General features: G+C 30.7%; 1 protein-coding gene across 1 annotated transcript; it reads left to right on the top strand.

Moving 5' to 3' along the window:
- Positions 1-1,802: 1,802 nt before the first annotated feature.
- On the top strand, positions 1,803-21,990 carry LOC105331374 (uncharacterized). Its single transcript, XM_066086049.1, has 9 exons — positions 1,803-2,048; positions 3,785-3,879; positions 6,471-6,660; positions 6,973-7,083; positions 8,331-8,397; positions 8,591-8,805; positions 10,654-11,136; positions 21,559-21,666; positions 21,959-21,990. Exons 2-9 carry the CDS (start codon positions 3,814-3,816, stop codon positions 21,988-21,990), a joined length of 1,272 nt encoding a protein of 423 aa, XP_065942121.1. The 5' UTR covers positions 1,803-2,048; positions 3,785-3,813.
- Positions 21,991-23,441: the final 1,451 nt, after the last annotated feature.

Genomic DNA, 23,441 nt, shown 5'->3' with positions numbered 1-23,441 from the left:
TAAATTATCGGAGAAAACCAAGTAAATATTGTTGAACTTGGCGATAAGAGACAGACAGCCGCTCTTTAAACATGTTTTCTCTTTGGAAAATGTTTCCCGCCTAAGCTGTAGTACCATGTACATCGACGTCTGTCCTCTAAAAATCACTGGTCCAACGAGGATCCTATGTGTTTTATATTTGAACAAACATACCTTAAATTTACAATTTTAAAGTGTGTTGACTTGTAATTTTTATTTCGTTCTTTTAAGCTTTTATTTACTTTCAGTTATATTTTATAAAGTAGTTTCTATTCGTTCTCCAGTGTATATAATTTACAATTCCACTGACGCTAACTTTTTTTTTGCACACAGGCTTGGTAATATTGCCTTTCCTACATAACCTCCTTAATTCAAAACGTCACCCAAACGCTGAATGAAATGAAATGTGCGTATTGAAATACAACCTATTACATGTACAAAAAATGATTCAATTTGAAGTTGATTACCATTTATCTCAATTTTTATTCATCGTCTACTTAAACAAAAAGTCACTATTTTCGCCATTACGCAAAAATACATGTACATATGGCCAATACTTGTTAAATTATTCCCGGTGAAGCAAACACTTATCTCGGGTTGGAATTCACAGTTTAGTGAAATTTAGGAAAAAAAAAACACACACACACACACATACATACATATATATATATATATATATATATATATATATATATATATATATATATATATATATATGAAAATATTTCTAATTTTAATTGTTATCATAAAATTTTTTTTTTAACAAGAGCCACTGTTTAGATAGACTGATACTCAAAATCCGTATTTGCCTTTTATAGTATCCCTTTATCTGGCTAATAACACGGCGCCTGACCGACAAATTTTGGATGATATGTTATTAAATGCCTCACTGCAGCAATGAAAAAAAAACCTAACCATGCCATTTAAATACCAAACTTATCAGATTACTCGACTTTTGCAAACGCACATTCATTCCTTTGACATGTCAACAACTAGTTTGCAATCGCTTTTCCTTGCATTACGTTTTTTTTTCCCCAAAAAAGTAAATAATTTGTGTATGTATTTCCCCTTTTCATTTAAATTTAGTCAAATCACGTTGAAACTTTCATTTTTTGATTATGTATTAAATGAATAAATCATTTTTTTTGGGGGGGGGGGGTATTTGTTTCTTTGTTTTTTTAATTTAATTTTCATAGTAAAGGAAACATTATCTGGAAAACCTATACATCAATACGTTATGCTATGTCCATTTCTATCAAAGCTATTACACGCATAATTCATAGCTAGAATTCTATCAAAGCTATTACACGCATATTTCATAGCTATAAAGACGAAAATGATTATGTTGTCTTTCAAAACAACAAGTTCTTCCTGCCACGAAGCTGGAGAAATAGGTGTTGTCAAGAGGGGCATTAAAATTGGTATCTAATATTAGAAAAATATGTATTTAAATATACCAAGAAACATTTTTGGGCGATGCAGATTTTTGACATGATATGAGTTATATTACTTTAGATTTGTTTTCAGTTTTCATGTGTGTGTGTTATTTTAAATACAGTAGCTTTTTAGGGGATTGGGCGAAAAAAAAATCCCTGGTTTTGTTGTAAATAACACCATGAATCTTATCAAGTAAGAATATCTACTTGCGATGATTTAAATCAGACTTGGGTATCCTAATCTCAAGTACCTGTATTATGTAGCTTTTGTAATTGCATTGTGGTATTTGAATCTGTTGCAGTAACATGCTTTTTAAAATCTTTAACATTTTTTCTTTAAAAACTAAATATCCAACAATTTTTTTCAAAAGAAAGCAATGATCAAAATGAACGCACACACCGTGACACATCGGAACACGATGAATGTAGACGCAGTCTTGTGGTTGAATTCTGAAATCTGACCCTTTTACCTCGACAAAATAAATTTAACCTTGCTACTCGGATTACAGATGGGTTCTTAGATTAAAAACGAGGCGTTTAAATAGTTTCAGTGCATATAATCACCAAGGGAAAATGGAACAAAACTATTGCACGGTAAGACAGACTGTTATGCATATTTGTTGTAATTTTATTTGCACAATATATATATATATATATATATATATATATATATATATATATATATATATATATATATATATATATATATATGCAGAGGTCTATTGAACTATAGGCCTACCTATGACTGGTTTTAGTGCAAGATGACGATATAAAGCACAATTTTTATTCAAAATTGAGAAAGAAAGGATAATAGTTACACATAGATATGGCATAGATTTGTCCTTTTCACATAATGATGTTTTTAATACTTTTTGACGGAGTTTTATGGATATCATGGTTCCACAAAAAGCTGTTACGGTTACTTATCGTGAAGGTAGCATTTTTAATCGGGTTTTCTAACTAATCTGGTTATTGATATAGTGAAATGGCGGGCGGGTTGCTGTCAAAAGGGTACCCTTACTGTACGAATATCTTTTGCTACAGTTTTTAAGATAGGAAGTTGTTCTTTTCTAGATAAAATGTCCATAAATCAGAGGTGTGCATATTCCTAGGATTTTGATTTCTGATAACTGATGAAAAAATACCAGGTGTTTAGTTGGCTCTATGCTCCTATTTTGATGATTCAGTACGCAAAAAAGTAAATTTGGAAGCATGTGATTCAGGTATTGGCTGATGTCAACTGAGGCGGATTATATGGGGACCGCTCTTTTGAGAAAAAAAAGATAAATGAATAGATTTACGCAGCAATGTTAAAGCGTCCCGATCCTAAAATACGACTAGAAAACGATATTTTTCGAATTTTCGTAAAAATACTTTGACTGGGAGTATTTCTTAAAATCTATGTTACATTTTTTTTAACACCGATGTTAAACATTATATTTGACGCATTTTTGTGACGTCATTTGTACTTTGTAATCACGTGACGGGCGAATTTTTTTATGCTTCAGTTATTAAAATACATCTTTTTTATAAAATCAAGCAGCTTTTTTAGATGATTTGTCAACAGAGTAAGAAAATGTGAAAAATTATGTTTTGGGGAAATACTAAAAAAAATTGCAATAATAAAATTTTTGAATGTTAAGAAGTATTATATTTTTTAGGTGTCCGAAGGATATATCCATCATATGACCGAAAAAATCCTCTCAATTTGAAAATAGTTAACTTGTTAAAAAATTATTTTACAAAAACACAACAAAAAAAAAAACTCTTTAAAATTACCTATAATACCCCTATCATCATTTAAATATTTGATAAGTATATGTTTTGTGGTATTCTATTGAAAATTTAAATAAACTGTGAGTGTATATTACCACCTTAATCACCTCAGAAGCCGTGTCTGTATTTAAAGTTAGACGATAATTTAATAGAGTATTAAATTGATAATAGCAGAAAAACCGTGCAGGTGATTTTCCCTGGTCCAAAAAGGACCAAAAACCTAAACTCAGGTGGATATATACAGGTATCGAGGGGTACCAGAAAAGGTAATAGAATCAGAGGTCCAGTACGGGATAGCTAAACTTAAAAGACAATTAAAATCGTAAATGTAACAGATAAAAAACGTCACAAACGAGAAATGTTCTTTCTGAGAAAAAGATAAGATAATGATATTTAACAAGTTTTTCCTGAATGATGTCTTGTGTAGTTTGTAATATATTTGTCCCCTTTACTTTAAATGTATATATTTATTTTCGTTAAAGGTAGGGTCTGAAATATATCTTTGTCCTACAATCACTCTGTATTCTTTTTTTATGTCATTTATTTTTTTTCAGATACAGAGAGAAAAATAAATATATGAAATATGGGACTATCATTATTTCGGGCTTTTCTTGTTATTAACGTATTTAGCATTGGAACAGAAAATCCGGTAAGTAACATAACTCTTTAAGTGTTTTTTTTTTAACAATAATAATTTAATTTCCCTGGGAAAAATGTATCAAATGTATTTTGTACCAAATTGTATTTGGTCATCACAGTAAATATTTGTTTATGGAGCCGATGTGTTAAAATGTAAAACGAAATAAATATATCAGTTATTGAAAACAGTTGTCACTCTGTACAAAGCATAGTTTTCCAAGATATAGTTTACTTTGGGTTTACTTTTGGAAAATTTGTGTCCAGTTGGGGTTTACTTTAGGTCTACTCAGGGTTTACTTCATTTTACTCGCGGTTTGCCTTTAAACGTTGAAATGTGAAGCAGACTGTCTTTTATTAATTATCTTAGTGCATGTAAGTCCCAACCCTTGCACATTTAAAATACCGAATGGCATGTAGCGTCTGCCTCAGGGATCTACTTCTGATCAGGGTATACTCTCTGGTTTTTTTGGGTGGATTTTTGGGGGGTTTTTTTTGTTGGGGGGGGGGGGGTACTTAGGGGTTCACTCTGCGCCCACTCTAAAAAAAAAACCCGGAGTAATTCCAAAGTAAACTTTGAAAGTAGACCCAGGGTTGAGTCTGGGTGTACTTTCTGTCAGGTTTGGTCTGATTGGTACTGTAAATATATGTCAATTTTTTTTTTCATCAGCAATTCAAGTATATTTTCTATAAGATTATATAGGGAATTACATACTCTAGTATCTTGCATAAATGCCTGGTAATGTACCCTAATTTTTGCCAGAAAGCTTGTCAAAGTAGTAGTAATTTAATAACAAATTCCTCGAAAAAAGTTGGGGAACGTGTCGTCAGACCTTAAATTATTTTTACACAAGTAAATATAAAAAGAAAGGATATAAAATATAACTAACCAATCGCTAAGAACACGAATATAAAGCATTGGAAGAAGAAATGAATTCGCACTTTTTTAAGTTATTCCGTTTTTAACTTAATAACGATAAATATTTTGCAATGCATTATAGAAGCAAAGTTGTTGATCGTAACAGTATCTGTTTAAAAAATCCATTGCCACACCCATTTATTACGTACACGTATTTAGTGATTTAAAGGGACAAGGGACAGAAAGGAATGGCTCCTAAAAAACTCAATCAATTGTATCTCAAAAATGAACATGAAAATGTTACATGGGTGTCGGAACAAAAAATGATAGTATTCATTTCGTAAGAAATCAACAATTTATAACGTTATGAGTGATATATAGGGGCCAAATGCCTAAAAATTTGACTCAATATAACTAGAGAAGGAGACATACATATTTTGTTAAATAATATAGCAGAGAATATATATATATATATATATATATATATATATATATATATATATATATATATATATATATATATATATATATATATATATGCATTGATGATTCTAATCGAGTCCACTAATAGAAACACTCACACCGGTCCCCATTAAGGATCTACAGGGCTGGCCTCTAAAATATTTGTAACGAAAACAAACAATTGTATATGGGTTTGGGTACAAAAAATGTTAGTACATGTATATGCGAGACCTTTTGTATGAAATCAATAATAATGGGCTGGCCCTTTCAATAGGGATTAATAGACAAGCAACGTTTACTACAAATAACTTACAAAAGATCAATATTTTGTAATGCATTATAGAAGCAAAGTTGTTGATCGTAACAATATATGTTTGAAAAAATCACTGCCTCATCCGTTTATGAGGTATTTAGGGTTTTTTCAGGGGACCGTATCCTTTCATAAAAATCGAACGGAAGAGCTACTCGTAAATTGGATTGAGATCGTATCATGTTTTTTTTTTTCTGTTTACATTTATAAAAGTCATTAATACTGTAATACTAAACTAGTGTAAACGATCCGGATTTCCTTTTTATGGGGGAGTCCGATTTCAACTTTACAGAAATGTATAGATTAGCTATTTCTGCAAATTCCTGAACCTAATTTTCGCTTAGAATATTGACTTTTATTTACTTGAACCATTTACATAATGATGAAATACGAATATAAATATATAATATTGTATTCGGGCAATATTGCCAAGGACAATTTTATACTTCTACTAATGAAAGTTCTTGCAAATAGTATGGGACAGGAACTATGATGGCTCATTTTAAAAACAAGAAGGCAGGGGTATGTAAAAGAATGTGTTTTGTCAGTTGTTTGTAATAATATGCATCTGGTTCGAGGCAGTATGTAAAATGCACTTCCATAAAGTTTTTCAACGAAATGTATTATTATAGATAATCTTGTCTCCTCATAGTGCACTAAGCAATTCCTTTTAAACCAGCCATCCTTGTCGATATTTTGATATTTTAAGTTAAGGGGTTTGCTAAATGTTGTTAAAAAGTTTTACCTTTCGGCTTAAACATGAACAACGTGTATCCATTTCTGTAATACACTTTTATTAAAATTAGCATCAAGTGTAACATAGTTTTGTTCTAACGAAAGTTTTAAGAAAATCGAATGTCTAGCTTGGAAAGGATTCATACCGACATAAAATGTGTTTGGAACATTGCTTTTTACAAATCATGAAATATTCAATAGCGCTAACAAAACGGATTGTACTGTTTTTCAATTATAGATTACACCAAAACCTTATCGATTCTCTGTTTATCCTGTTAACAAATGTCCTGGAAGCAAAACTGAGTTTCAGAGAGCATCACAAAGAATGAATTGCACCAAAGACTTGCGATACCTTTGTGCCCCCAATAAATACTTATCATCTCTAATAGAATTCTGCACAGATCGAAAAAGAAGTCTTTATGAAAAAGGTATCGTGACCAATATTTTTTGGATGATAATTTTTCATTAATCATGACAAAAAATGACTGAACTTTTTATCGAATTTAAGAATCTCTAGAGCAAGTTGAGTGGCGACATCAAATAGTATTATGTAAGAATACAGTTAAGGGTGTATTGTCAGAATACGACTATAAAAGCTTTATTAAGCAGGATAATGACAATGACAAACGCAAAATTATGCATTATTTAAAAAAAAGATAAAAAATAAAAAAAATAAATCTCAGGATTATTTCAGGTTTTGAAACGTTCTAATATCTCACAAAACGCCGAATTTTTGACAGGTAACTGTGTAGTACTGGAAGGTGAAGGTGACTTTGACCATTACAGATGTGTAGAAAAATTTAATAGAAGCTGTCCCTCGACACCATATTATGATGAAGAGATTTATAAATGTAAGTGGTCTTTATGTTTTAAACAAGAAATAAATATATTTCCAAAAATGTTTTTGAACTTTAGATTTTTATTTCTTAGACGATAAAAAGGACCAGTGCTTAACTTATACTTATATAACAAAGCCTTCTATTTGAAATTTTATTAACACCGTTCGTTTCCGATAAGAATATCATTATATTTAGATAAAATTCATTACTGTCTGGGCGTAAGAAAATAAATCCATAGTTAATTAATTTGAAAAAAAAAACCCAAACAGAATTACATACGGTTATATAACTTATCATTTACTCATGAATAAATATATATACACATATATATATATATATATGTATATATATATATATATATATATATATATATATATATATATATATATATATATATATATATATATATATGGGAGTGCAGAAGATTTTCTGAGATTTAATACATGTTAACTATTTGGCAATATTTGCCCAACCCTAGAGCCTGAATTCCTGATACAGATAGTTTCATGGACATCATAATCATGTATATAACAAAAAAAATATCGGAGTAGAGAAGAATATTTTGTAAGATTTAATACCTTTAACTATATGGCCATAATGGCCCAAACCCTAGAGCATGGAACCCCGACCCAGGGGCCATGAATTTCACAATTTTGTTAGAGGGCTTCATGGACATCATAATGATGCATTTAGTTTTAAACATATTTATATGGGAATAGAGAAGTAGATTTTCTAAGATTCAATACACTTTTACTACATGACCATAATGGCCACACCCCAGAGCCAGAGCCCCAGACCCAGGGCCACGCATTTCGATTCACAATTTTGGTAGAGGGCTTCATGGACATCAAAACCATGCAACCAGTTATTCCTCACATGTGTTGGAGTAGAGAAGAATTTTTTTTAAAATTTGGCTTTTTGCATATATGACCCCACCTGTGGTGCCCCGGGGGTATTAGAGCCATGAATGTCACAATTTAGATTTTATATTGTTAACGCACGACGGCCGACACACGACGACAGACGAAAACGGATAGTAATAGGGCACCTGAATTTACTCAGATGACCTAAAAATACAATTTATTTTTATGTTGATAAACAGTACGTCACAATATGGAAGTGTCCAATACCACCTTAAGAAAAAATATAAAAACATAAAACTACGGTATAATCCATCAATTTGAAAAAAAAGTGTATACAATATTATATTGTGTCATATTAGTTTTTTTATGAAGTATACGTGAACATGCATTCAACAGATCCAGCGTGCCTAGAAATTGATAAGGAGCTCCGGTGTTTTATTGCTGAAAATGGTTGCAACAAAAGGTAGAATGTTGAAGTTTTTATATCGTGTATTAATTACATACGTAGATGTTTGAGATAGCTTAAAATATGTATACGGCTTTAGACACTGACTTTAAATCTTTACCGGGGAAATAGGCACTTTGTCATTTAAAACGGTAAATAATATGTAATAATACATGTGAATATGTAATATTAGAGCTTATTTATATTGTAGAGACTTTCTTACTACAGAAACACATCTCAACATTTCTAAAATGGAAACTGTCGGGAATGAAACAAATCTCAACATTTCTAATATGGAAACTTTCGGGAATGAAACATCTAGGGGAGCTTCTCATGGATTGCTTGCAATTGGTTACATAATTGCAATTGCTGTAGTTTTAACGGTGATAATACTAATCTGGATCATTTTTCAAAAAAGAAAGAAAGGTAACAATAACAGATATATTCCGCACAACCAAATAGCTTTTTTGACAGCCATAACTGTATTGCGAGTGAGTTTTTATCATAACTATTAAGGAAATCGTTTTAGGGTAATGTGATGTTATTTGAACCCTGAACCCCAAACCCCAAGTAGTATTTATTGACCGATGACACATAAAGTAATAAGGACCTTGCAAGCTAGGTTTATATCACTTCTTTTGTATTTTCTTGATATTGTTTGATATGGGTCCAGGTAACCACAAAACAACCCAAAATGAAATCTATTATTGTAATGCATTACAACTAATCATTTATTGTAGTTTATAACGCGCACAACATAAGATAACTTAGCATAGAATTTTATATGGATAGTTGTCATTTTTGTACGACAGTATCATCAGAAGAGCGGCGCTTGTCGTTTAAATTGTCTAAAAGCATTATCGGATAGAGAGTAGATTTAAGTTTGTTCAAATTATGATCCACGGGTATAAGGTTGGGCCATAGAAGGAGGGGTCAAATTTTAACAAAGGAATATAGATACACTTGAACAGAATATTTTTTTGTCAAATACCAGTCAGCCAGAGTAGGTTAAACCATTTTCGATAGCCAATTTGCGATTCACTCTGCTTTCCTACAACCTTTGGCAGATTTAGCTGACAAAATCAAAACATAATCTTATTGGTTAAAAAGACAAGCTATCGCAGGGAATCTATTAATTGGCGGTGTGGTTCGTTGCGTTTTATACAAAATTAAAATCATATCATTAATACAATATTCATGTGATTATTGAAAAGCATAAGATATATAATTACAAATATATTGGGGTTTTTTTGTTTCTATTTTTTACACGACCATTTCTTCTAATACCTCTTATGTGATAAATACGTATCTAAGCTGATCCAATTAAACTTAATTGCTAGACGGCACTGTTCTATTTCTGAGGACGGTGCTGTGTTATTTCTGAAAACATTATGAGAATCTGCAAAGGGTTGTAGAGGAGCTGAATGGATCATAAACCCTTGGCAAGCGAACATGTCGATTTACTTGTGCGAAAGCATTCTTAGGTAGGATAGATTACGGTTTGTTCAAATAATTATATCCTGGATTAGAATAAAAGGATTTGGGCACAATGGGGAGATAGATCGAAATTTTACGTGGGAATATACAGATAATATAACAAGAAAAGTCTTTTTTTAAAAATCTCATCAAAAGCCTATTGGCGAGAATGGTTGTAACTTTTATGGTAAAAAAAGATATAAAATTGTTCAAATCATTAATCCCTAGAGGTTGAATTTGGCCAAAGTGAGATGTGGACGAATCTTTTTAAAATGGATGACAGTTCAAAACATCTCGAAAAATCGCAAATGATATGATATATGGTATCACTTATGTGCAAGCATCAATACATTTTATGAGTCTAAACTGTTTAGACTGTGGTCCGTGGACAACGCACGTGTTTTAAAATTTGATGTAGATTTCTATTTATATGAACAATTGTTTAAAAAGATTTTACTGGAAAAAAGACATCTTTTAGATATGACTATGATATCATCAAGGTACAAAAGGGACTCAATTTTTAACATAAGGATATCTGTAGAAAAAAATGAGAAAATATGTTTAAACAGAATCTAATAAACAATATTTTCCAGATCTTTTGTATCAAACAGGTTGATCAAGCGAGCAACGTGGTTGACTTTGGTTTTAAAAAGAGTTTCCCATATAATATAAATAGTGTATGTACCTGTATACACAACAATATGTTCATATATAGAATTCTTTTCTCGTGTAAACAATTTGTTTTTATAAGAGAAAGATATAATCACTTATTTATAAATTATATTTTATTTTTTGTAGAGCAGGTGAAGAAATGTAAACATAATAATGAAAATGAGTCTTTACTTAAAGACTCAGAGCCTCCAATAGATGAAAACGACAGACAATTACATCAAGAATCAGTAAATATATCAAAACAAAATCAGATGCAAATAACAGAAATGTTATCTGAAACAGCAAAAAGAGAAACACGATCAAAATCGATACAAGAAGATGAAAAACAAAACAAGGAATCCGAACAAAATGCAGCAGCGATAGATGTGATACAACAGGATAATCCGGAAATAGATGATGATAAACTCCGTCAGTTCCTTAGTAAAGGCGAGATTACCGTTTGCCATGTTAGATGCATCATAGTTGGTTGTGCAAAAGCGGGGAAGACGACTCTTTTAAAACGATTACAAAATGTTTCCTTTGACAAATTGATGCCGATGGAACGGACAGAAATGGTAGATTTCCACGTTAACAGTTTTGAGGTTCTGTTAGAAGAGGAAACGATTCAAAGTAACATTCTTTGCATTTCTATTTGTAGCTTCCCTATATCAAAATGAAGCTTTCAATTTTTTATCTTAAAGTAGTCCGAGTATCGCACTACGTCATAATACGGATTTTACAATATTGGTTCGACTTTTACAAAGCGTTTTAGATACCCGGTATTGATTTTGCTCTACATCGCTGTTGTAAACAATGGCAATGATAAGCAATTAGAATGGTAATATATGTATTCTATGAGAGACAGAAATGATTTATGTTGAGAAACTCGATTCTGTTAAAGTAAAATGAAAAACGAAGTTTCTGATTAACCAGGATCTCAGGTATGCTTATATCTTCTTTGTTTTGATGCCCCCCCCCCCCGAAATTTTCTTTTTCTTTTACTAAAACCGGTGTAAATTTAGAGACAGAAGCTATTTCGAATTTATTCAATCGTCAATTAATTAATGTTTAAATGAAATCTAACATTGTTGGCAGATCTAAGCAGAAAAACGAGTATAGGACTACCTTAAGTTGATTTTAATAGAATTAGACATAAAATGTAATTTCAAAGTTTAAACAAAGAAGAAAAGTTCCATTTTTTCAAGCAGTAACGGCACAGGGAGTGTGTCATTGGAAGATTGAATTTTAGATTGTAAATTATTGAAATAGTTTCGGTAATCAAAAGTGGGATAGAGCGATTGGTGAAAATATCTACTTTAAAAAAAAAGATATAACATCAACAACGGGCATTGCTTACAATAGGCGGTTTTTAAACTTTGCATATTAAAAGGAAAATATCCATTTTGCAACTTGACAAATACGACTACAATTTATGATAATATCACGACGCACCTTAGTTGTGACACAACTCGCTAACTTTTACTATAGGAGTTGTTTGTTTTGAATCTGTGATACAGAACAATCCATGTATAAACTGATGATCAGTATTTAATAAAGACTCCTCCCAATGACACTGGAATATAAGTTGAGCATAAGAATGCATATTAAAATGTATATTAAAACAAGTCCAATTTTTAGGGTTCACTTTTCTTCCTTTATTGTTTCTGATATTATCGCATCATGATGTTGGGTTTAATTTGTTAAAAAAAATCAAATATTTATCGGAATAAACCAAATTTTATGAATTCTCTATACTTAGATGTGTTTACCAATTTATTTTTTTGTTCGCTTTAAAATATGCTACTTTTGATGTTTTTAAGGGGCAGATATCTTTAAAACATTAACATGGTAAACAATTTTCTTTTCATCATTCATCCCCAAGATATTAGTTTAGAGAAATAGTGTTATTTTTCGAAAAGAAGAACTGATTTATTTTAAAGCATGAATCGATAATTGTGTAATAATAAGTCAGCATTCAGAAGTCTACAACATATATTATTTTCGTAACTTTTTTCTATCTTTTCAAGGGAGATAACTTGATAGAAAATGTATCTTTCACCCTTGTATGGCATTTTAAATTTGTTTGGCAAATTAAATTTTCTGCAATAATATTTTAGTTGGTGGAAAACATTTCTGAGAATGTAATTCAACATGTCCACGCGGCTATGTTAAGGCTGCCCGATTAATTTCACAGCGATATCGAGAAAGTCACTTGTCTGTACTTCATAGTTAACTTTGACGTCACGATCTGCATTCCTTTCGATCGCTCTTAGGGAATGTATCGTAACGTAATAAGTGATATGACTGCCGTCATGAGAAAAGGGCCCTTATCTTTTGACGTCACAATGCTCAGAAAACGACGTCAAAGTAGCGGCATTGTAAACGCGTTTTTTTATTTTCTGTTTCTATTTTTTTTTCTGCGTCTGTGTTGTTTTTTTTAATAACTAAAGTCTGGTCTTGTGTTCATATCGCGATTAATATTTTTTCAGTCAAATATTACATGTTGATTTAAAAAATAAACATTTCATTAATGAAATATACACATACAACGTCAATATCTATTTCGAACGCGTAATATTCCACACAAGTTGATGCTGAGATATCAACAAAATGCTGCTTTTGCATCCGCTATGAAACTTAAACACCAAATTTTCCATTCTAGTGTTTGATGAAAATATGCTATTATTGGAAAATACCCTTTTTTTTTTTATAGAAATCATCGTTGAAAACCAAAGGCCCGTCTCGCATATACTTACTCATTGCGTATAATTGAATGCGAGACTGGTCGTGGATTTCCGATGATGATTTATAAAGCATTCAGAATAAAATTGTACAACTTTAGTTTGTATGAGCAATATATATGTACGAATTATTTAAGTTTAAAAAAAACAACACTGCATACTCGTTGTTGATAAGAGGGGTTGAAGGCTGAGACATACCGAATCGATGAAGAGCAGTATTTTTCAAATCTAACAATCACTGCGCCGTAATTACTGTGAAACAATACAAATCAAATATTTCAAATCATAAGTATGGAAGTTTACCTCACGGGAGACGATTCTACACCTTTAAAATAAGTCGTAAGGAACACGAGAGAAGCGGATATGTCTCAATTGTAGTGCTACTGCCAACATACAAAATAATTCTCGCATAATTCTATTAATACTAAAGAATTTGCGATGAAATTTCAAAATTATTTAACGAATTGTAACCCATTTAACTAACGGATTCGAAGAGTTTGAGAAATATTTTGACAGCGTGAAAATCTACTCTGATATATCGCATTTGATTTCATGGTAAAATCTGACTCTTAGTGTCTTTAATGAAACAATATAAAAGTATATACCCTTACAAATTTATTTGATATTATTTGAGCGCAACATATTTTATTTTCTTGTGCAATTTAACAACCTAATATCCACATATGTTGTGTGTACTTTTTGAGCTAGTTTACGTATAAAAAAAAACCCAGTCATAACATGTCTAAAAACTCATGGATTTATAGCATTCTGTATGATTAATATTGATTATATTCATCTCAAATCAGTTACGTATATGATTCAATATTATTTCCTTTCTCTAAAAAAGGTTTGTAAATGCAGTCATTATACTACTATACTTTTGATATCAACTCGATAAATTGCCGTTTTATGAATAAAGAATTCATGTTTATCTCATACGTGTGGTGAATATTACCCGTGTGATAAACCTTTGCTATATCACACGGGTGATGCTATATCAAATACTTCCGGTCGGAACTACTTTTGACACAGCCCCTCGCTTCAACGCTTCAGTGACCTATTTTCGAAAATTTGCTAGTACTTTCAACATAACTATATCTACTACAAAAATTAATATAAAATTTTTGTCAAAGTTACAAATATGAAGGAAAACACATAACTGCGTAGTACAGGCGTCGGAACCGGGGGGCTATTGTGGGGGGGGGGGGGGGGGGTTAGCCCCCCCCCCTACCTTTTTTGCAAAGATATTCAAAACCGTAACCACAAGACCCTTTTTTCTTGTTTGTCAAGATTTTTGATAAATTTAGCCCACTTCCAACTTTCAATTTGCTTTGTGAAGTTTATAAAACTAACACAGTTACAAATTACGTTAACTGTCAAGGATCGAGTTCATCCTGACGACGCGATGAAAACAGAGCGCTCTCTGGTTGTGTTTATATACAAGAACTTACCGAAATAATGTTTCATAAGACTTTTATTCCACCACCAGTAAGCATCCTTATTCTTGAATCATAAGGCTAGCCTAGTGTTTGTTTTATTAAACATCATGCATCAACAACTGTTCCTCGTTCGAGTCAATTCAAACTAACGAGCATTCGCAACTTTGTGTATGTCAACAAAACTGATTATTCAAGTCTTCTAATCGGAATTTCTATTTAATCAAGTGAATAAGCTCTAAGAAAAATTATCTAGAGCTAAAAAATTATTTTAAGGTTTATTTCAGTGAAACTTTACATTAAAACAGTTAGATTTATCTCAGGAATGACGTACTAAATTGTATTGCGCAAGGTCACAATAGCCGCATAAAACAACGTTGCATCATCGTTTTTAATCTTTGAAAAAAAAATCCAATTTGGGTCACACAAGGGACTGTCTCAAAAGCTTCATAATATAAATCAAATTGTATGAGATAAATAGAACATCTATAATTGTGTGATTTTATATTTGCTTTATCCAACTCGTTGAAATGGTTATATTCGCTCGGCAAGCCTCGCGAATATATACACCATTTCAACTCGTTGGATAAAGCAAATATAAAATCACACAATATAGAAATCCTCTATTTATCGATAAATATAAACACTACATGTGCGATGTTTACAATGACGTACAAGTACAATTCATCTTCATGTTTCTCATCTTTTCTCTTTTATACAAGAAACAAATTTCGATGATACTGAAGTCAATGTTTATGACATTGTGTGTTTGTTACAATGTACAGCAATAAAAAAAAATCCGAGAATCGTGATATTTCTTAAAACTTCGAAATACCATATGGAACTGTTTGCACTCTATAAACGACTATTATTTAATATTTTCATTTTTTTTTAATTGATAATCACTTGGCTGATATTTGTATTCAATGAGATAGAGGTAGGGAGAGAGAGAGAGAGAGAGAGAGAGAGAGAGAGAGAGAGAGAGAGATTCATTCATCTTGTAACATCGATAATAAGAAAATTAGATTTAGTCAACATGTAAAAATATTACTTTTTACTGAGTATAAGCTACGTCTATCGACTCGATCTGTACTATCGATAAGTGCCAAAAATGGACGTAAAAAGTCTTATTGAAAGTTACATGCAATCTTGCATTTTGATAAAAACGTGAATAATGATTATATATAATTAATTATTTCAACGATAATGGTTTATAAAAATCGCATCACATACATACAACGGTACGCGTGAACTTTCAACGCGATTGAATAGAAGCGTAGATTCAGCACGTGGGTGGCTTTTGTATTTTGATACACTTAATTACGTGTGTACGAGTATATTTAAACAATAATCATAAAGAGAAGCGATCAATACCGAAAAAATTAACGTAACCTGCGTTCTGTAATGTGGCTATCTTTATAGCTGACGTGTATCACCGAAGAAAGCATTTTATTGTTTATATTTACATCTTTTTTTGATAAATGAATGAATTGAATTGATCGTTAAAAGTAAGTAAAAGCACTAAATTATTGCTACTGTACACCATTACGTTAGATGAAATCTGTAGCCAAAGCGTCTTATATGGGAATTTGAGTTTGGCATCATCATGATTTAAGTTCGTGCAATCCTTGATTTTTCTTAGGTTGCTGAAGATTTTTACCGATCGATAAACTGCATGGTTAGAACTGGACCGAGTAGATTTCAGTCCTGTCTGTTTCTATACAGCTGTGAATTACAATCAATTTTCGTAAGAAAAAGAGGGAATCATACTAAGTGGATGTAAATATAAATATTAAAAAAATAAAATTAAGATGCCATTTTTTGTCAAAATCTTTTCGCTCAAATCAACTGTCTACATTTTTGTTAACTTTTCAATGAGACAGTCCAAGCCGATTTTTTGTCACCGGTAATTTTATAAGAATTAAGTGCCGATAATGTATAAAAGAGAAGAGAAATCAGGAAAATAATTTAACACCATATAACTTCCCGAGTTTCAAAAACAGCTACTGAGTTTTAAACTTGCGTCAGAACTATAAAGATACTTAATATGTAATATCAGTAAATATGCGATAAAATTTCCGTGCAAAAGGTTGATAAAAAATAATAAATATTTCTATTTTAAAAAATAAACTTAATATGTATGTTATTTAACAATGCTCCAAAATTGTTGAAACATAGGCATTGAATTTGACCATCTTTATCCATGTTTGTTACATGTTTGCTTAATTGCTTCTCGGCAGCTTAAATAACTTTGATATATTTAAAGGTCTGGGAGATGTTTGATATTTGTTTTCTTTAAATATCCTCTATCTTATGTTCGGGTGAAGGTGGGGGGGGGGGGGGTATTGCATGTGGATTCATCGGAAGTGAATCTGGATTAGCTGCAGAACTTTAGCTATATCTGGATATTCAAAATGTTTTGTTCTCTTTTGTTAAAATTATAAGAAATCAAAGTAATTGTAGAAAATCATTTATTAATTCTACAAAGACAAATGAAAGGAAGTATAGAAAAAGTATAGAAAAAATTAATGCAAAACAAAATTTGACGTCCGTGACGTCGTGACGTTTTCGACGAGCTACGTCAAAGTCGTGTTAACATCTCATTGTCAAAATTGTCATAAAATGCTTAAAACACACAATATCTTAGATATCCTTGTATATTTGTATTCAGAAAGAGTTGACTAATCGGAATTGACAGAAAAGTGAGTTTGTGAAATTTTGACCTTAAGGGCCCTTTTTTTCGTGACGGCAGTCATATTCATTGTGCATTATAAAACTGCTTCATTCCTTTACATAGACACTGTTGTAAATACTAGTGATACTTAATTCAATATCACCGATATGGAGAATAAAAAAATCAACAGTTTTAAAGCTTCGTAATAGGTAAATAACTATTCATAAAGTAATGGTGTTGAGACTCCCCCTGCTACGTGTAATCTAATGAATGGTAATATGTATATGCATATAAAAAACGGCTTGGCGCAAGTGAAAGATAAAAACAATCTTAGTATATTTTACGTGAAATCGGGAGAGAAAATAAGTACCAATGTGAATCTTGCTGGGGAAACCTACCGATTGACCAGATTTTGTGTAAATCGAGTCTAAAAGGTAAAAATGTGCCTAATTCCAATGGCGGTGAGAAATGGTTTGACAATATTTCAAATCAACGAAATATTTATATGAACCCCTAGCAAGAACTACAAGATACAGTACTTATCGAAGGATTTTTCATAAAAATATTTTTGATTTAATTGCATTATTCACTTGCGCCGATGCGATTTTTATAGATTATTTACCGTGTTAGAATACACCCGTCACGTGCTTAAGAAAAATATATGACGTCACAAAAATACATTTAATATAGTGTTGGATGTCACTGTTGATTTATATAATAAAAGTTTAAAGAAAGTCGCTCGATTAAAGTATTTTTCAATAATTAAAATTGTATCATTTTTCGATATATATTGCTTCGGACAGCCTTAACATAGCCGCGCAGTTGCTTTCATTGCTCATTACCTTTTTCCTATGATTTCTGAATATGTTGTTCTTCAATTGATTATCTCATTAGTAATTTAGTATGTCATTTTCTTTTCTTTTAATAAAACTCTTTTGAAATATTTTTAGCAGTGTAAATTTTTAATCATCATAATTCATCATTTTAACAGAAACCATTTGTTTTTCCTATGCAAATGTTTACGCTCAAGAATATCTATCTATTTTACATGTTTATAAAAAAAGTTCCTTTAATTCAGATCTATATTATTTACTATATAATGTTAATAATATGTAAACATATTAAGGAAGGAGTCTTTTATGGTTTTCGACTTGTCAAACGTAAAACTGATTAATTGTTCATTAAATCAAGATGAAAGGAAATTATAATAGAGTATTTTTCTTTCTTTTTTTTTTATTATCGAACAACTTGGCATAGAAAAAGTAATCAAAGTTTAGAATCTAACAAGGACTATATTTTTGGCGTAATATTGGCGTAAGAAAATATCACATATTGCGCAATTCAAAATTGCTGCAGATTAATGAGTCTGATTTAGCATTTTAAAAACAATAACATTAATGTTAGATTTTTTCACTAATGTAAACTAATGATATGATTCTTGGGTTTCAGAATATGTGTTTAAAATATGATTTGCCTATCGAACTACATTTTTATAGGCTTTTTAAAGTGCCCTTCTATAAAAATCACTAAAATCAGTTTTTCTCTCTTATTAAATGGTCAATATATTAGCTTTTCTGTCAATTTATATCTTTTTATATAGTCTTTATTATACATAAAAATCATAAATATTTTATTATTGGAATATATATTATATATCTTAAATAAATGACTACAGAACTACAAAGAGCTACACTTGTTTTCATCATCCTTTACGTTGAGGAAAAAGGTACTGACCTTGACCTGCTCTTATGAGAAAACAAAAAGGTCAAATTTAATAAAACTGATACAATCATTTTGTAATATGATCCGTTTGACTCTGTCAAAATTTCATGAATTTCTGATTATGAGAAGTATGTTTGATAACGAGAAGACTCCTTCCTTAATTTAACAAAATAATCGATTGTTTCGTTATTTTCTGATCCTAGTCAAAAGCAGACGTCATTGTTAATTATTAAATAATGATAACATCTACACATATTTGATTTTTGTCCATCTTGACTGGCATTAGTGTTAACGACGGTTTATGTTTTAGCTTTGAACCTAAAATCTATGGCTTACTTAAATATTCATCGTTTCTACATATAAATGACTTTAAGATAAGAGCTTCTTTTTGTGGAATAAGTATTTTTTTATTTAGTTAGGAGCATACGTACTAGATGTACCTTAACATTTTGAAGGATTATCACATAGATATGTTGCATTCATGCATATGATCAAAATACATTGAGTTGTTCGTAACTTTTAAAGGGCATAGTCACGTTTTGGTCCATTTTTTCGATTTAAATATTAACAATGCTTTATTAAGGCATTTTTAATATGCAGCCATGCAATTATTGACTGTCATTTGATGAATTTTAAGCGAATTACAGAGCTTACAACTCTTTGAAATGTAAACAAAGATTTGATGAAGCAAAAATTCAGGTTTTAGACCTACAACAAAAATACTGAACGTTATGAACTCTTTTTTTATGCTTAAAATAAATAGGAACATAGTCAAATTTGCTTGAAAAAGATTTTTAGTGGTATATTGAACCTAAGTAAACAAAAACTGGACACATGCTTTGTTTACATGACAAAGAATTGTGAGCGCTGTATCTTGCTTATAAGTCAACGACTGACTCTCAAATCTCATTTGATCAGTAGAAATGCATTCCTAAGGCATTGTTAATAATAAAAGCAGAAAAATAGAATTTGAACAAAATCGTGACAATGTCCCTTTAACATTCAAATATAATGCAGGTGTAGAAAAAGAAGACACAGTTCCAACAATTTTGTTTTCTAAAGAAAACCTGGAGATGCCACTCAAAGAAAATGATGGAAAAATGGCAGAAGAAGCACATCAATCAAGTATGTTTTGTAGTGTGTGTTCAAATGTCTATAAATAAAGTCTATTTATATGATAATGATATACTTTAGTAGAAAATATTCGTTGAGAATTTAATTTCGTTATTTTCGTTGTCTGTATAAATGGACGAAATTAAATCAACTACGAATGTTAAACCCTAGTATTGATAAATTTAGAGTTGATTCGCAATAAGTTTTAGGGGTTACGAGATGACAAAATTTAATGTTAACGGATTTGTTTTTGGTTTTACAAAAACAACAACATTTTAACACTACGAAAATATGTACTTCTACAGACATTATACATGTAAGAGGAACAGTCTTAATTCGATGACAACATGGCGTAATATTATATGGTCAATTTTTATTTTTTTTTAGGTTTGGTTTAAGGGGCAATATGTGAACGAATGTATGCAATTGAAAGAACAATAAACAGAGAAAAAATTATGTTTGCAAGCTATTACATGTATCTGTTGAGAAGGTTTGACATGCAAACATACTATATTAACGAAATAATCCATTGTTTCGTTATTTTCTGATCTTAGTCATTTGCAGACGTCCTTGTTAAATAATAAATAATGATAACATGTACATATATTTGATTTTTGTCCATGTTGACTGGCATTAGTGTTAACGAAGGTTTATGTTTTAGCTTTGAACCTAAAATATACGGCTTACTTAGATATTCACCGTTTCTACATATAAATGACTTTAAGATAAGAGCTCCTTTTTGTGGAATGAGTATTTTTTAATTTAGTTAGGAGCATACGTACTAGATGTACCTTAACATTTTGAAGGATTATCACATAGAAGTGTTGCATTCATGCATATGATCAAAATACATTGAGTTGTTCGTAACTTTAAAAGGGCATAGCCACAATCTTGGTCAATTTTTTCCGATTTGAATATTTACAATGCTTTATTAAGGCATTCTTAATATGCAACCAATTCTTGACTGTTATTTGATGAATTTTAAGCGAGTTACAGGGCTAACAACTCTTTGAAATGTAAACGAAGATTTGTTGAAGCGAAAATTCAGGTTTTAGACCTACAACAAATATGCTGAACGTTATGAACTCTTTATTTATGCTCAAAATAAATAGGAACATAGTCAAATTTGCTTGAAAAAGATTTTAAGTGGTATATTGAACATAAGTAAATAGAAACTGGACACAGGCCTTGTTTACATGACAAAGAATTGTGAGCGCTGTATCTTGCTTATAAGTCAACGACTGACTCTCAAATCTAATTTGATCATTAGAAATGCATTCCTAAGGCATTGATAATAATAAAAGCAGAAAAATAGAATTTGAACAAAATCGTGACAATGCCTTTGTAACATTTAAATATAATGCAGGTGTAGAAAAAGAAGACACAGTACCAACAATTTTGTTTTCTAAAGAAAACCTGGAGATGCCACTCAAAGAAAATGATGGAAAATTGGCAGAAGAAGCACATCAATCAAGTATGTTTTGTAGTGTGTGTTCAAATGTCTATAAATAAAGTCTATTTATATGATAATGATATACTTTAGAAGAAAATATTCGTTGAGAATTTAATTTCATTATTTTCGTTGTCTGTATAAATGGACGAAATTAAATCAACTACGAATGTTAAACCCTAGTATTAATAAATTCAGAGTTGATACACAATATATTTTAGGGATTACGAGATGACAAATTGAAATGTTAACGGATTTGTATTTGGTTTTACAAAACAACATAATTTTAACCCAAGGAATATGTGTACTTCTACAGACAATTTAAGAGGAATAGTGTTGTCTCGATGACAACAAGGCATATTATGATATGGTCTAGGTTTTTTTAGGTTTGTTTTAAGGGGCAATAAGTGAACGAACGTATGCAAGTGAAAGTTTGCATATAATGTCGACATGAACAATAAACAGAAAATAAATTATGTTTGCAAGCTATTACATGTATCTGTTGAGAAGGTTTAATTCTATTATATATAATAATCAAAAAAACCTTCCGGTTAAAAAATGTATATTATTTGAATGTAGGGGTTTTTAATATGAATCTTAAAATGTCATGTTTCTTTAATTAAGTTTGTTATGAAATATATTAGGGATGGCAATCGCTCGTAGAATTATTAATCGGGTATTTGCGATTCTTTCCGACAGATTAACCAGTTACTCGTATCAAACAGACATTTACGAACAGAAAAAAGGGATTAGCATATTTAACGTTAAAACCATCATGAAATTCAAACTAAATGAAACCTTTAAGAGACTTCAATATTTTTAAAAATACTCCTAAAAGTGTATGCAGTAATTAAAAGCATGTATCTGTCTTTGAATAACGGAATCATGTTTCAGAAATGATATGAAAACGATTCATACAAAGAAAATACGGTTAAGCATTCTACAAGCAATTGTTTTTAGCTTCAACGGCAGAAACATGCCGTGTAACAACCGTTAATGATACAACGCCGCTTAATGCTATAAATAGCATTAAGCGTTGCAATTGCAACGCTTAATGCCATAAATTCTTGCATTAACAGTTGACATCTTCAACTGTTAATGATAAATCGCCGCTTAATGATATAATTGTATCATTAAGCGTCACAATTGCACAGCAGCCCTAACGCTTAATGAAACAAGCAAATATCGACATCCTCAACCGCTAATGATACAAACTTTATATCATTAAGCGTTGCAGTCGCACCCTTTAATGATACAAAATTGTAATAAAGAATGTAAAAACATCTTTATCTTTTCCTCAATTGGCTCAACAATTGTACATTAAGTACATTAAGTGGTAGATAGAATATATATATATATATATATATATATATATATATATATATATATATATATATATATATATATAGAGAGAGAGAGAGAGAGAGAGAGAGAGAGAGAGAGAGAGAGAGGTGAGATGGAGAGAGAGAATCGATATATCAGACACAAATAGATAGATAAATGGATCGATGCAATGGTAGATGGATTGATGAACGGATAGATAAAATGATGAATGGACGGGTGTACAGATAGATAGATAGATAGATAGATAGATAGATAGATAGATAGATAAATAGATAGATAGATAGATAGATAGATATTTAGATAGATAAAAAAACATCAATAAGTATAAAACAACAGAAAATAAACTGAATCAAACTCATTTTAATCAAGAGAAATTAAAAACAGACAAAATGTGAAATATATTCTGAAACAAAAACTTAAAAGATTAAATGTTGTTCAAGTTATTTGATAAACTG

This window comes from Magallana gigas, chromosome 1 (assembly GCF_963853765.1).
Source record: "Magallana gigas chromosome 1, xbMagGiga1.1, whole genome shotgun sequence".
Classification (NCBI taxonomy): Eukaryota; Metazoa; Mollusca; class Bivalvia; order Ostreida; family Ostreidae; genus Magallana; species Magallana gigas.
Note: the sequence above shows the minus strand (reverse complement) of the source record. Positions and strands in the feature narration are given on the sequence as shown.

Excerpts from the sequence above, each read along its gene's own strand:
- LOC105331374 (XM_066086049.1), top strand. The coding sequence starts at position 3,814 with ATGGGACTATCATTATTTCGGGCTTTTCTTGTTATTAACGTATTTAGC. Across the intron at positions 7,084-8,330 it reads TGATGAAGAGATTTATAAAT|ATCCAGCGTGCCTAGAAATT; the intron begins GTAAGTGGTCTT and ends TGCATTCAACAG. Across the intron at positions 11,137-21,558 it reads AGAAGAGGAAACGATTCAAA|GTGTAGAAAAAGAAGACACA; the intron begins GTAACATTCTTT and ends AATATAATGCAG.